General features: G+C 43.1%; 1 protein-coding gene across 3 annotated transcripts in view; it reads right to left on the bottom strand.

Annotated features, from left to right (window-relative positions):
* LOC118400920 (cAMP-dependent protein kinase type II-beta regulatory subunit-like) overlaps positions 1-1,796 on the bottom strand; it is a 44,066-nt gene extending 42,270 nt beyond the window's left edge. For all 3 annotated transcript variants that reach the window (XM_052474648.1, XM_035797937.2, XM_035797936.2), the window contains exon 1: positions 1,352-1,796. In XM_052474648.1, the coding sequence (XP_052330608.1) occupies positions 1,352-1,616 (265 nt within the window). In that variant the 5' untranslated portion in view covers positions 1,617-1,796. The remainder of the gene's footprint in view (positions 1-1,351) is intronic.
* Positions 1,797-15,296: the final 13,500 nt, after the last annotated feature.

Below are 15,296 nucleotides of genomic sequence, written 5' to 3' on the forward strand. Positions count from 1 at the left end.
GATTTGCCCACAAGAAGGGCCGCAGCGCCACCTTCCTGTTCAAGTGAGCACAGCACAACGGTGAGTCCAAAAATGTCTTCTATGCTGCTTCATAAATGACGTAATATGCCAGGGTATGTATACTGTAGCTAAGAAAGTAATACTATGTGTATGTTATATAGTAAGCTGTTAGTAGCCCATGTGTCTCACCCTAATAATTTGGTCCATTTCCCCCTCATAACTTAGCCCTAATGTTCTGACTTTGTGGTGCACATGTAGCCCGTTTCAGAGAAATGTCATCATCGAATATTGTCTGCTTATATGCCCCCTTTATTTATCCTACAGTTCTGACTTGGTGTACAGGGAGAATACTGCAAGAACGACCCATGTTCTGAATTCTGTCACTGTACATTTCGAAAGTGCTGTAACAAATAGTTATTTTGACTCTGTCCGTCTTAGCTCGCTCATTAATGACTTAATCGAAATTACGGATTGCTTCTTATCGGCTCATCGTTCCATTATGCCATAGTTTGTATGTCTCAATTGTTAGTAGAAACCACATTTGTTTAAGCAAGTCAGCAATATCAGCTATGTTTTTAAAAAGGCAGTGAATTAGGCTGAATTAACGGTTTCGCTACCAGACAAGGCTCCGCTGATAGCCAGGTGTAGCAGTGGTAAGGACTTACTCTATGGTGCTGAAAAGAAAGCTCTGCTGTTGAGACAGCTTTATGTAGGCCTTAGCAGTATGTGGGCACCGTTTGTCACCGTTATAGTGCACTTCATGGATTGTTTAACATTGTGTTGTGTAGTGGCTTTGCTGGCATGTATCTACAAAAAATATATATTTTTTGCCCCACCAAGATTTACATGCTAAAATCGCCACTACTAAGGTTTATGTGATTTTCATGAGGACTGTGTACTCTATTGTTGCTCTAACTCCCTCTCTAGTAACTTGGCCTATATGCGTTGTGTAAGCCTAATGATGTCAAAAGAAATTCTCAGGAACCAGGAAACAGGATAAACTGTTGGCTAGAGATCAAATGCTACACAGCACTGGATGTTCATTTTGTGTCAATCAACCTCTATCACCACTGTCCATATTTGGCGAAGGACAGCCCAGACAGAATCATCATGGCATGGTGTTGTTACAATGTGGAAAACAATTTGAAAGCTCATCACACATCACTGGCTACAGTGGCTACATTTTCTAAGAGGCAAACATGTTGCAATTGTAGAATTTCATTCCATCTCATATACTATGTATTGTGTTCTATTCCATTCCGATATTCCACTGGCTGAATAATATAATAAAAATTGAATACAACTTAATAGAATGGAGCTCAACATGGTTATTGTTCATATACTAGCCTACCTGTGAATTCCTCGTCGTCACTCTCCTCCTCTCCATTTTCAGAATCAATCTGCATGGCTTCCTCAATGAAATTGACCGCTTTCCCACTGGGTCTCGTGGCCGAATTTTGGTCATTGCCAAACGCGGCTCCTCTAATTTCACTGTCCTTCAGTTGGGTGAAATACTGCAAAGCGAACTCGAGCAAATCTCCCGGCTGATTCCTCAGCACTTCCACGGTAAAGCTCTGCAACAGCTCCGTCAATCCTTCAGGAATTTCTATACTCATTCCTGATGTCAAATCTATGAGAAATACGAATAAAATGTATATCTTTGTGCTTCCAACAAATGAAAGAATTCTGTTCAATTCTACTCAAAACAAAATACAGATTTTTGTTTTACTGAGATATGCGCTTAATTGCCCGGGGAATGTTCTATAATCCCCATGCAATGCAGAGAGTCCTTTCAATGTGCTGAATGAAAATGGCTCTGAATTTTTGGGACTCAGCATCTTCTGCTGCTTCTGGCTACACATGTGACCAAAGAAACCATGGCAACCACCATCCCAGGGATTGCGTATGAGAGCGAGCTGCAGCAATGCAATGGATGGCAAAAACTGCAGTGGCATAATGTTGGAGGCCTAATCAACTCTGCAATTGAGGGCGAAAACTGCAGTGGCATACTATTGTAGGCCTAATCAGATGACAGCCGTTGCATCAATGCTGCTTAATAAATAATACAGTCAAACTTTTTTCATTATGTAAATCAAACATTTTTACTTAATATATGTGCAACAAAAGTTCAACATTCACCAATGCCTTGTGCACACCAGTTGCATCAAAGTCCATTAATTTCAATGGGATACAATCCGCACTGCTGCGACTCATCTGCTAGACATCTGCCAGACTAGGCTGCAGTGCGTGGGAAGGTAGGTGACAAGTTTAGGTCCAAAATTAACCCATAGGAACGCTTAGGGTTTATTATGGACAGATTTTGGCGAGAGTGAAACCTCCCACTTCACCTCTTCCTCTCTGCGTGGGGTCTTACATGCTGACCCATTATTGCAAAATACATTTAAACATACATGTTATTCAATTATTGCACCCACACTGCTCGTGCGCGCCAACGAGCATATGCATTGCCAAGTGCTAAAAGAGAAGTCAGTTCTATTTGTGACACTGCATAATCCCAAACGGCATTCCATAGAATGCCGTGCAAGTCCTGCCTCTCCCATCTCCTCATTGGTTTATAGAAGCAGATACACACGTGCCATCTCCTCATTGGTTATACCCACGTGGGTGATTGAAATATGAACTTCAGTCGGTTGGTCGTGGTAATAAACCTATGAAAGTTAGATGCCAATCGCCATATGAAGTCCAAAGATGAAAAAGCCTGGAAGGAGGAGAGATGATTAGAAACGATTCGGTTGACTGGTTTATGTGTGGATTAATTGTCAGAGTAGAGGACCTTGTGCATTTCAGGTAAACTAACAACTCAACGTTTATATCCCAGGACAAATTAGCTAGCAACTGCAAGTTAGCTAGCTAAATTACCATAACTGTTTAATGCTTTTCGACCTTTCCCCAAATTAATATAATTGGTTCAGAGTTTGTTTTGATATTTCTACCTGCATGTCGTGATCACATTTGGTGTGGGGGGACAAAATCCATTTGCGCACGATTTGGGTACGGTGTAACAAACTGAAGTAGATTAACCACCCAAGAAGGTGCTTACGTGTAACTTTCAGCTATGTGTTTCAATTAACATTTACATTTAAGTCATTTAGCAGACGCTCTTATCCAGAGCGACTTACAAATTGGTGCATTCACCTTATGACATCCAGTGGAACAGCCACTTTACAATAGTGCATCTAAATCTTTTAAGGGGGGTGAGAAGGATTACTTTATCCTATCCTAGGTATTCCTTAAAGAGGTGGGGTTTCAGGTGTCTCCGGAAGGTGGTGATTGACTCCGCTGTCCTGGCGTCGTGAGGGAGTGTGTTCCACCATTGGGGAGCCAGAGCAGCGAACAGTTTTGACTGGGCTGAGCGGGAACTGTACTTCCTCAGTGGTAGGGAGGCGAGCAGGCCAGAGGTGGATGAACGCAGTGCCATTGTTTGGGTGTAGGGCCTGATCAGAGCCTGGAGGTACTGAGGTGCCGTTCCCCTCACAGCTCCGTAGGCAAGCACCATGGTCTTGTAGCGGATGCGAGCTTCAACTGGAAGCCAGTGGAGAGAGCGGAGGAGCGGGGTGACGTGAGAGAACTTGGGAAGGTTGAACACCAGACGGGCTGCGGCGTTCTGGATGAGTTGTAGGGGTTTAATGGCACAGGCAGGGAGCCCAGCCAACAGCGAGTTGCAGTAATCCAGACGGGAGATGACAAGTGCCTGGATTAGGACCTGCGCCGCTTCCTGTGTGAGGCAGGGTCGTACTCTGCGGATGTTGTAGAGCATGAACCTACAGGAACGGGCCACCACCTTGATGTTAGTTGAGAACGACAGGGTGTTGTCCAGGATCACGCCAAGGTTCTTAGCGCTCTGGGAGGAGGACACAATGGAGTTGTCAACCGTGATGGCGAGATCATGGAACGGGCAGTCCTTCCCGGGAGGAAGAGCAGCTCCGTCTTGCCGAGGTTCAGCTTGAGGTGGTGATCCGTCATCCACACTGATATGTCTGCCAGACATGCAGAGATGCGATTCGCCACCTGGTCATCAGAAGGGGGAAAGGAGAAGATTAATTGTGTGTCGTCTGCATAGCAATGTATTTAATCAAATGTATTTATATAGCCCTTCGTACATCAGCTGATATCTCAAAGTGCTGTACAGAACCCCAGCCTAAAACCCCAAACAGCAAGCAATGCAGGTGTAGAAGCACGGTGGCTAGGAAAAACTCCCTAGAAAGGCCAAAACCTAGGAAGAAACCTAGAGAGGAACCAGGCTATGTGGGGTGGCCAGTCCTCTTCTGGCTGTGCCGGGTGGAGATTATAACAGAACATGGCCAAGATGTTCAAATGTTCATAAATGACCAGCATGGTCAAAATAATAATAAGGCAGAACTGTTGAAACTGGAGCAGCAGCACGGTCAGGTGGACTGGGGACAGCAAGGAGTCATCATGTCAGGTAGTCCTGGGGCATGGTCCTAGGGCTCAGGTCCTCCGAGAGAGAGAGAGAAAGAAAGAGAGAATTAGAGAGAGCATATGTGGGGTGGCCAGTCCTGTTTCTGGGATAGATCAACAAGATTTATTTTATGGGATTTATTGATTATATGCAAGGGAATGGTTTTGGAAGCATAAGGACTGTATCTTTCATATCAGCGAGAAATCATTTTCACAAACAAAAGGTTCAAATGATACACACCTTGATAGGGTTATTGTTCCCACATGGCCATATCTCCATGTTACAGCGCTTGTTTATAGAAGACAGGCGGAAGACAAGAGGCGACCACCTGTGCTTTTTAGTGATCTAGCATGCTCAGAATACCGGTGTGTAAGTGTAACTCGGGAAGTGTAGTTTCATGGATGTTTTTCGAGAGCTAGGGAGTATCAGCTGCTAGTCAACTATGCCTGTTTAGAGAGTGTTCTGATGGTACTTTTGACATGACCGAGGCAAGTTTGACCTCTTACTTGCCAAGATAGGAGCAAGCTTCGCTGGGAAGGAGACCAACTACCACAAGTCCAGCTGAAAGGCTCACACAGGAAAAGAAGACCCAGAGTTACCACAGAGGATAAGTTCATTAGAGTTACAAGCTTCAGAAATTGCAGCCCAAATAATTGCTTCAAATAGTTCTATTAACAGACACATCTCACCATCAACTGTTCAGAGGAAATTGTGTGAATCAAGCCTTCAATGTCGAATTGCTGCAAAGAAACCACTGCTAAAGGACACCAATAAAAAGAAAAGACTTGCTTGGGCCAAGAAACACGATCAATGGACATTAGACCGGTGGAAATTTGTCCTTTGGTCTGATGAGTCCAATTTTGACATTTTTGGTTTCAACCGCCGTGTCTTTGTGAGACGCAGAGTAGATGAACGGAGGATCTCCGCATGTGTGGTTCCAACCGTGAAGCATGGAGGAGGTATGATGGAGTGGGGGTGCGTTGCTGGTGACACAGTCAGTGATTTATTTAGAATTCAAGGCATACTTACCCAGCATGACTAACCACAGCATTCTGCAGCGATACACCATCCCATCTGGTTTGCGCTATTAGTGGGACTATCATTTGTTATTCAACAGGACAATGACCAAACACACCTCCAGGCTGTGTAAGGGCTATTTGACCAAGGAGAGTGATGGAGTCCATCAGATGGTTTGGGATGGTTTGGACATCAGATTGAAGGAAAAGCAGCCAACAATTGCTCAGCATATGTGGGAACTGCTTCAAGGCTGTTGGAAAGCATTCCATGTGAAGCTGGTTGAGAGAATGCCAAGCGTGTGCAAAATCTGTCAAGACAAAGGGGGGCTACTTTGAAAAATAGTTTTTTGGTTATTACATGATTCCTTGTGTTATTTCAGTTTTGACGTCTTCACCATTATTCTACAATGTAGAAAATAGTACAAATAAAGAAAAACCCTGAGTAATGAGTAAGTGTGTCCAAACTTTTGACTGGTACTGTATACAGTTTAAGTTGGAAGTTTACATACACCTAAGCCGAAGACATTTAAACTCAGTTTTTCACAATTCCTGACATTTAATCCTTGTAAAAATTCCCTGTTTTAGGTCAGTGAGGATCACCACTTTATTTTAAGAATGTGAAATATCAGAATAATAGTAGAGAGAATGACTTATTTCAGGTTTCATTTAATTCATCCCATTCCCAGTGGGTCAGAAGTTTACATACACTCAATTAGTATTTGGTTGCATTGCTTTAAATTGTTTAACTTGGGTCAAACATTTCAGGTAGCCTTCCACAAGCTTCCCACAATAAGTTGGGTGCATTTTGGCCCATTCCTCCTGACAGAGCTGGTATGACTGAGTCAAGTATGTAGGCCTCCTTGCTCGCACATGCTTTTTCAGTTCGGCCCACAAATGTTCTAATGGATTGAGGTCAGGGCTTTGTGATGGCCACTCCAATACCTCGACTTTGTTGTTCTTAAGCCATTTTGCCTCAATTTTGGAAGTATGCTTGGGGTCATTGTCCATTTGGAAGACCCATTTTTAACCAAGCTTTAACTTCCTGACTGACGTCTTGAGATGTCATCTATTTTGTGAAGTGCACCAGTCCCTCCTGCAGCAAAGCACCCCCACAACGTGATGCTGCCACCCCCGGACTTCACAGTTTGGATGGTGTTCTTCGGCTTGCAAGCATCCCCCCTTTTCCTCCAATGATGGTCATTATGGCCAAACAGTTCTATTTTTGTTTCGTCAGACCAGAGGACATTTCTCCAAAAATAATGATATTTGTGCAGTTGCAAACCGTAGTCTGGCTTTTTTATGGAGGTTTTGGAGCAGTGGCTTCTTCCTTGCTGAGGAACCTTTCAGGTTATGTCGATATAGAACTCATTTTTACTGTGGATATAGATACTTTTGTACCTGTTTCCTCTAGCATCTTCACAAGGTCCTTTGCTGTTGTTCTGGGATTGATTTGCACTTTTCGCACCAAAGTTCATTCATCTCTAGGAGACACAGCGTGAGCGGTATGACGGCTGCGTGGTCCCATGGTGTTTATACTTGCGTACTATTGTTTGAACAATTTTTTTTCTGAGGTCTTGACTGATTTCTTTTGATTTCCCCATGATGTCAAGCAAAGAGCCACTGAGTTTGGGAGGCCTTGAAATACAGCTACAGGTACACCTCCAATTGACTCAAATGATGTCAGTTAGCCTATCAGAAGCTTCTAAAGCCATGACATCATTTTCTGGAATTTTCCAAGCTGTTTAAAGGCACAGTCAACTTAGTGTTTGTAAACTTCTGACCCACTGGAATTGTGATACAGTGAATTATAAGAGAAATAATATGTCTGTAAACAATTGTTGGAAAAATGACTTGTGTCATGCACAAACTAGATGTCCTAACCGACTTGCCGAAACTCAAGTTTGTTAACAAGACATTTGTGGAGTGGTTGAGAAATTAGTTTGAATGACTCCAAACTAAGTGTATGTAAACTTACGACTTCAACTGTATATACCAGGGGTGCAACCTTTGTTTTAGAATTCGGGGGACAATTATTCTGATAAAAAAAATTATCCTGTCGGAAAAACACTCCAAACAGCCTACCCGACCGCTTGGAGATGCCCGTATGGTCCGAAATCCCAATTTAATTTCCATCCCTGCCTATACCCAATTAAATCAACACAATCCTGAGTCTCTCCAACACAGAAAAATACCAGGCAAATCAGAAAAAATGACCCCATCACAGGCGTTGGGAGTCTGGGGGTTTCCGAAATACATACATTATCTAAAATGACAGGTCTCATTGTTGTTTAAAACATACCTTATATGCCTCAAACCTTATTGTATGCCATTCTTTACCTGAAGGTGCTTTAATAGCTATGTGGATAGAGTTTGTAGATGTGGTTTGAATTCATATGTTACGTCCGTTGTTAAATGAAGACCAAGGTGCAGCGTGGTAGGCATACATTTTCTTTAATTTTTAAATGTTCCACCCCAAAAAATAAACAACTAAACAAACGTAAAGCTAGGAGTGCAACACATGCAACACAAAAAGACAAAATCCCACAACAGAAGGTGGGAAAAAGGGCTGCCTAAGTATGATCCCCAATCACAGACAACGATAGACAGCTGCCTTTGATTGGGAACCATACTCAGCCAACAAATAAATATAAACATAGATTTCCCACCCTAGTCACACCCTGACCTACCACCCTGACAGGGCATGACATAATTTAAAGATACAATGTTGGATACATAGTTGGGTACATAGTTGGGAATATTTCAAGAGATGTATATTATACTGAACAACAAAATAAAGGCAACATTTTCAAAGATTTTACTGAGTTACAATTCATGTAAAATCAATCTATTGAAAAACATTAGGCCCTATTCTATGGATTTCACATGACTGGGAAAACATATGCATCTCTTGGTCACAGATAACTTTTTTTAAAAGCTAGGGGCGTGGATCAGAAAATCAGTCAGTATCTGGTGTTGCTACCATTTGCCTCATGCAACGCGACACATCTCCTTCACATAGAGTTGACCAGGCTGTTGATTGTGGCCTGTGGAATGTTGTCCCACTCCACTTCAATGGCATGTGTGAAGTGAAGTTGCTGGATTTTGGCGGGAACTAGAACATGCTGCTGTATGCGTCGAACCAGATCATCCCAAACATGCTCAATGGGTGACATGTCTGGTGAATATGCAGGCCATGGAAGAACTGGGACATTTTCAGCTTCCAGGAATTGTGTACAGATCCTTGCGACACGGGGTCTTGCCATTATCATGCTGAAACATGAGGTGATGGCGGCGGATGAATGGCACGACAATGGGCCTCAGGATCTCGTCACGGTATCTCTGTGCATTCAAATTGCCATCGATAAAATGCAATTATGTTTGTTGTCCGTAAGTTATGCCTGTCCATACTATAACCCCACCACCATCATGGGGCACTCTGTTCACAACGTTGACCTTAGCAAACCGCTCGCCACATGACACCATACACGCTGCCAGGTACAGTTGAAACAGGGAATCATCTGTGAAAACAGACTTCTCCAGCATGCCAGTGGCCATTGAAGGTGAGCACTACCCACTGAAGTCGGTTATGGCACTGAGCTGCAGTCAGACAAAGACCCTGGTGAGGACGACTCGCACGCAGATTAGTTTCCCTGATATGGTTTCTGATAGTTTGTGCAGAAATTATTTTGTGGTGCAAACCCAGTTTCATCAGCTGTCCCGGTGGCTGGTCTCGGACGATCCTGCAGGTGAAGAAGCCGAATGTGGAGGTCCTGGGCTGGCGTGGTTACCCGAGGCCGGTTGGACATACTGCCAAATTCTCTAAAACGATGTTGGAGGAGGCTTACGGTAGAGAAATTAACATTAAATTCTCTGGCAACAGCTCTGGTAGACATTCCTGCGTTCAGAATGCCAATTGCACGCTCCCTCAAGACTTGAGACATTGATGGCATTGTGTTGTGACAACTGCACATTTTTAGTGGCCTTTTATTGTCTCCAGCACAAGGTGCACCTGTGTAATGATCATGCGGTTTAATCAGCTTCTTGATATGCCACACCTGTCAGGTGGATGAATTATCTTGACAAAGGAGATATGCTCACAAACAGGGATGTAAACAAATTTGTGCACAACATTTGAGAAGCTTTTTGTGCGTATGGAACATTTCTGCTGTCTTTTATTTCAGCTCATGAAACATGGGACCAACACTTTACATGTTGCGTTTATATTTGTGTTTAGTATAATGCAAATCACATCAGCTTAAAAAGGTTTAATTAACCAGTTAAATGTAATCTATGTAATACCCAGGAGTAATTATGTAATGAAAGGGCCATAAACAATAACTAGTAATGCTGCATACTCAAAATGTTTAAATATGACCTTTCTGATAAGAGGTAGTAACTTTTGAGGACACAAGCTCAAGTACACAGTACACATATGATAAAAATATGAAAATGTAAAATGTTTTCTGTTTTTCCTATTCAACAAAAAGCTTGAAAGGACTTGCATATTTTCTAAATATAGCACAATGAAATGATACAATTACTGACTGTCAACTTCCTTATAACTGTAACAAATATTTGTATGTTTAGTGCTAGAGAAAATGTGCATATTTTCTAAAGGTCTCTCTTGACCAAAACGTCTAACTCATCGTCTAACTCAGGGAGTACAGTAGGGGGCTGAGCACGCACCCTTGTGGAGCCCCAGTGTTGAGGATCAGCAAAGTGGAGATGTTGTTTCCTAACTTCACCATCTGGGAGCGGCCTGTCAGGAATTCCAGGACCCAATTGCACAGGGCGGTGTTGAGAACCAGGGCCTCAAGCTTAATGATGAGCTTGGAGGGTACTATGGTGTTGAATGCTGAACTATAGTCAATGAACAATATTCTTACATAGGTATTCCTCTTGTCCAGATGGGATAGGGCAGTGTGATGGCGATTGCATCGTCTGTGGACCTATTGGGGCGGTAAGCAAATTGAAGTGGGTCTAGGGTGACACCTAAGGTGATATTGGCGGCAGGGTAGCCTAGTGGTTAGAGCGTTGGACTAGTCACCGAAAGGTTGCAAGTTCATATCCCTGAACAGGCAATTAACCCACTGTTCCTAGGCAGTCATTGAAAATAAGAATTTGTTCCTAACTGACTTGCCTAGTTAAATAAAGGTAAAATAAATCAAAATGATCCTTGACTAGTCTCTCAAAGCACTTCATGATAACAGAAGTGAGTGTTATGGGGCGATAATCGTTAAGTTACCTTTGCCTTCTTGGGTACAGGAACAATGGTGGCCATCTTGCTGCATGTGGGGACAGCAGACTGGGATAGGGAGAGATTGATGTCTGTAAACACACCAGCCAGCTGGTCTGCGCATGCTCTGAGGACGCCGTCTGGACTGGCATTCTTGCAAGGGTTAACACATTTAAATGTCTTACTCACATGGGCCACGGTGAAGGAGAGCCCACAGTCCTTCGTAGCGGGCCGCGTCGGTGGCACTGTATTATCCTCGAAGCGGGCAAAGAAGGTGTTTAGTTTGTCTGGAAGCAATACGTTGGTGTCCGTGACGTGGCTGGTTTTCCTTTTGTAGTCCGTGATTGTCTGTAGACCCTGCCACATACGTCTCGTGTCTGTACCGTTGAATTGCGACTCCACTTTGTCTCTATACTGACATTTTACTTGTTGATTGCCTTGCAGAGGGAATAACCACACTGTTTGTATTCAGCCATATTCCCAGTCACCTATCCACGGTTTCTGGTTAGGGTAGGATATAATAGTCACAGTAGGTACAACATCTCCTATGCACTTCCTTATAAACTCACTCACTGAATCATATTTATAAATAAATACAAATACGTCAATATAATTCCCTGAGGCTACCCGGAACATGTCCCAGTCCGCGTGATCAAAACAATCTTGAAGCGTGGATTCCAATTGGTCAGACCAGCGTTGAATAGTCCTTAGCAAGGGCACATCCTGGTTGAGTTTCTGCCTATAGGAAGGGAGGGGCAAAATAGAGTCGTGGTCAGATTTGCTGAACGGTGGGCGGTTTGCATAAAGTCTAGTGGAGTTCCTTGAGGGCCGTCGTGGTATCGGCTTGAGGGGGGATATACACGGTTGTGACAATAACCTAGGAGAATTCCCTTGAGAGATAATATGGTTGGCATTTGATTGTGAGGAATTCTAGATCAGGTGAACAAAAGGACTTGAGTTCGTGAATGTTGTTACAATTACACAATGAGTCGATCATGAAACATACACCTCCACCCTTCTTCCCGGAGAGATGTTTATTCCTGTCGGCGCGACCCACAAAGAATTCAGGTGGCTGTATCGACTCCGACAGCATATCCCTGATGCTTCTCTGGAAAGCAACCCGTGCCCTAATTTCATCTACCTTGTTATCTAGAGACTGGACATTAGCGAGTAATATACTGGAAGCGGTGGGTGGTGTGCGCACCTCCGAAGTCTGAACAGAAGACCGCTCTGTCTACCTCTTCAACGGCGGTGTTGTTTTGGGTCCGCCTCTGGAATCAGTTCAAATGCCCTGGGTTGTTTGGACAAAGGATACGCAAAGTTGTATTCCTGGTCGTGGTGCTGGTAAGTTGACGTCGATCTGATATCGAATAGTTCTTCCTGGCTGTATGTAATAACACTTCAGATTTTGTGGGCTAACAATGTAAGGAAGAATACATAAAACTATTCTGCAAAGTTTCCTAAGGACTAGAAGCGAGGCAGCTCTCTGTTGACTCCATTTCATATTAATCTTGTCCGTCTATGACAAAGGGTTTTGTTTTAAATCTATGAATCATTCTTGATTAATCTATCTGAATTTGCCTCTGCGTTGAAACCACTCTTTCCTGTTGCACTACGATGTAACGATTGCAGGCATGTGCTGTGATGTAGGGTTGAGCCAGGAGTTAGTTGGACAGTCGGAAGAGCGAATGAAATGGTAGGAGGGACATCCGAGCTTCAAGTGGTTTCAGATTTTATTTTCTACGTCACAGTCTGACTAAATACTACTGTATCCGTTAGAACCAGGACAATCCCTCAATGCAAGACATTAAGATCTACAGTCCCTTCAAGAGTTCCAAATTGTTATTACTCGTGAAACTTCAAAAAAACAAAACAAAGATCTAATGATCGTGCAAAACATAGCGCACATAGGCACTATTACAAAAACAATATCCCACACCGCAGGTGGGAAAAAGGACACACTAAGTATGATCCCCAATTAGAGGTAACGATAAACAGCTGCCTCTAATTGGGAACCATACACATACACCAATATAGAAACAAACTAGCTAGAAATCCCCCTAGTCACGATCTGACTTATTACACCATAGAGAACACCGAGGGCTCTCAATGGTCAGGGAAAGGGCGGGAAAGTGGTATTGGAGATTCTGACATTAATTCTCAACTCTAACCCGAGTACTGTGTAACCAGCAATTCCCAGTGAGATTTGTTCCATTTATAGCCGTTCAGTTCTGTGTTTTGGTACCCTATCATAATAATACAAGTCATATCAGCTTAGGTGTTCATTAAGTCTTTCGGGTGTGAAAAATGGTATGGGAAAGTCTGACATCTCAACTCTAACCCGAGTTCTGTGTAACTAGCAATTCCCGTGGGATTTGTTCCGTTTCAAGCCGTTCAGTTATGCATTTTGGTACCCTATCATAATACAGCCTAAACAGGGTTCATTAACAATATTTGGGGTGTAACATGTTGGGAAAGGTGGTATTTGGCGAGTCTTACATGAAATCTCAACCCTAACTTGAGAGTTTCAGTACACTGTTTGACCAGTGCCCCTTCCTACCATCAAGGTACAGGACTCGGTCTTTGCCAATAAGAACCAAGAGGGACTCAGCTTTGTGATGGCCTCTAGTAGGCTACTAAGTGAGAAGGGCTGCGTTCTGTTGTACTAGGCCCATCTGCACCACCAACTCCCCTGATGTTCTTCCACATATACTACCCCCAATTCAGTAGTGGTCTTCAGTGCGATGCACTGCTGCAGGTTTTTGTCCTCCATGACTGGGAAAGGCCCAGAATATCCTACATCCACCTCATTAGATCATAACAGGATGGATCGACAGTGATTCATATACCTGGTTTGCATCCCAACATATTGTGTTCAGCACCCTTTAAGTCTTGAGAATAAAGACAATGACCATACAATTAGAGGAGTCAAATGTGTGTGGGCTACTATAGTATGCCTACTGCTACCCACATTTACAGTACATGTTATTCTATCTGGACTTTGGATGAAAGGACAGTTTTAAACATACAGTGTAGTTCAGTTGGTATGAGCAAGACAAAGAATGTGTTAATCATTTTTATTTGGATTTATGGGATAAGACAGTGGTACTAAGGACAGTCATCAATCAAAATCATAAATAGGGGTAAAAACAGTATCAACACATTTGCCTCAATTCAAGCTGATGCAACATGTTATGGTATCCTGTGCCAGAGTGTCAGTTGGCTGGGATTATACACTGCATACAGTTAACCACATATTGAAAGGGGGAATCTCCTTAGGACCTATCAATTGACCAGGAGCATCATTCTGTCCTGGGGATCAAACAAGTCAATATCAACTGCAACACTTACTAAAAATGCAAATACCAATTGTTTTGCAACATCTGTGGTGAGTAACGGCACAATCAGCAATGGGGAATTCGGTTTCACAATAATTTGGGGTAAACAATGTGAAGAAAAAAATAATAATTGTACTGCACAACATTAACAACCTTAACATTAAAGTTTAGTAATAAATTGTTGTGAGATCACGTTACAAATGGGTGCATTATAATTAGCCAAGGTCTATCTCCTGTTTCACGAGGCAAGTTGATGTACAAGAGACTGTGGGTGTTTGAGGATAGTAGCGTGTGGGTGGGATGGTGGTGATGGACTCAGTCATGGATGGCTGGAGAGAAGGAGTTCCAGAGATTTGGTGCAATACTGGAGAAGGCCCTGTCACCAAAGATCTGGAGCTTGATCCTGGAGGACGACAAGGTGGCCAACTGTTAAAATGGAGTGAGCGTGTGGGTAGTGAAGAAGGTCTGGGGGGGTCCAGGTGGGGAAGGGCTTTGTAGGTCAGGAGGAGGATCTTGTATTCAATGCAGTGGGAGACAGGGTACCAGTGGAGTTCTCAGACGACAGGGGTGATGGTGGCAGGTAGCCTAGTGGCTGGAGCACTGGGCCAGTAACCTGAAGGTCACTAGTTCTAATAATCCCGAGCCAACAAAGTGAAAAATCTGTCTGTGCCATTGAGCAAGGCACTTTGAGCAATTAGGGTTAAGGTCGCCATTGATAATGGCAGTCCCTGGCTGTGACCCCACTCTTCGAGGGAGTCTCAGAGTTTGATATGCAAAAAAACATTTCCAATTCACACATGTATCAATAAACACTTGTAGATGTGTGAAATATGATAAATAATATAAGCACCCACCAAATTATGATTCTGTGCTGTCAGGAATTAGTGCGGACGCAGAGTTCTGAACCATTTGAAACTTATGGAGAGAGCTAGAGTTGATGCCGGAGAGTAATGAGTTACAGAAGTGGAGTTGGGAGGAGATGAATGCACAGACAGTTTTCTGAAACAATTTTTCCTTCAACTGTCCTCTTTTTATGTCAGATGGTTCAGCACCATCCTCAGAATTGCTTAAATTTGTGTAATTCTCATTTCTAGATAAGGCTTAAAATACAGGATAAAGTCTAGCTGTCACATAGCGCAAAACACAGGGCCCTAATTATAAATAGTACAGTGGGGCAAAAAAGTATTTAGTCACCCACCAATTGTGCAAGTTCTCCCACATAAAAAGATGAGAGGCCTGTAATTTTCATCATAACATTCAACTAT

The sequence above is a fragment of the Oncorhynchus keta genome, chromosome 22, assembly GCF_023373465.1.
Source record: "Oncorhynchus keta strain PuntledgeMale-10-30-2019 chromosome 22, Oket_V2, whole genome shotgun sequence".
NCBI lineage: Eukaryota > Metazoa > Chordata > Actinopteri > Salmoniformes > Salmonidae > Oncorhynchus > Oncorhynchus keta.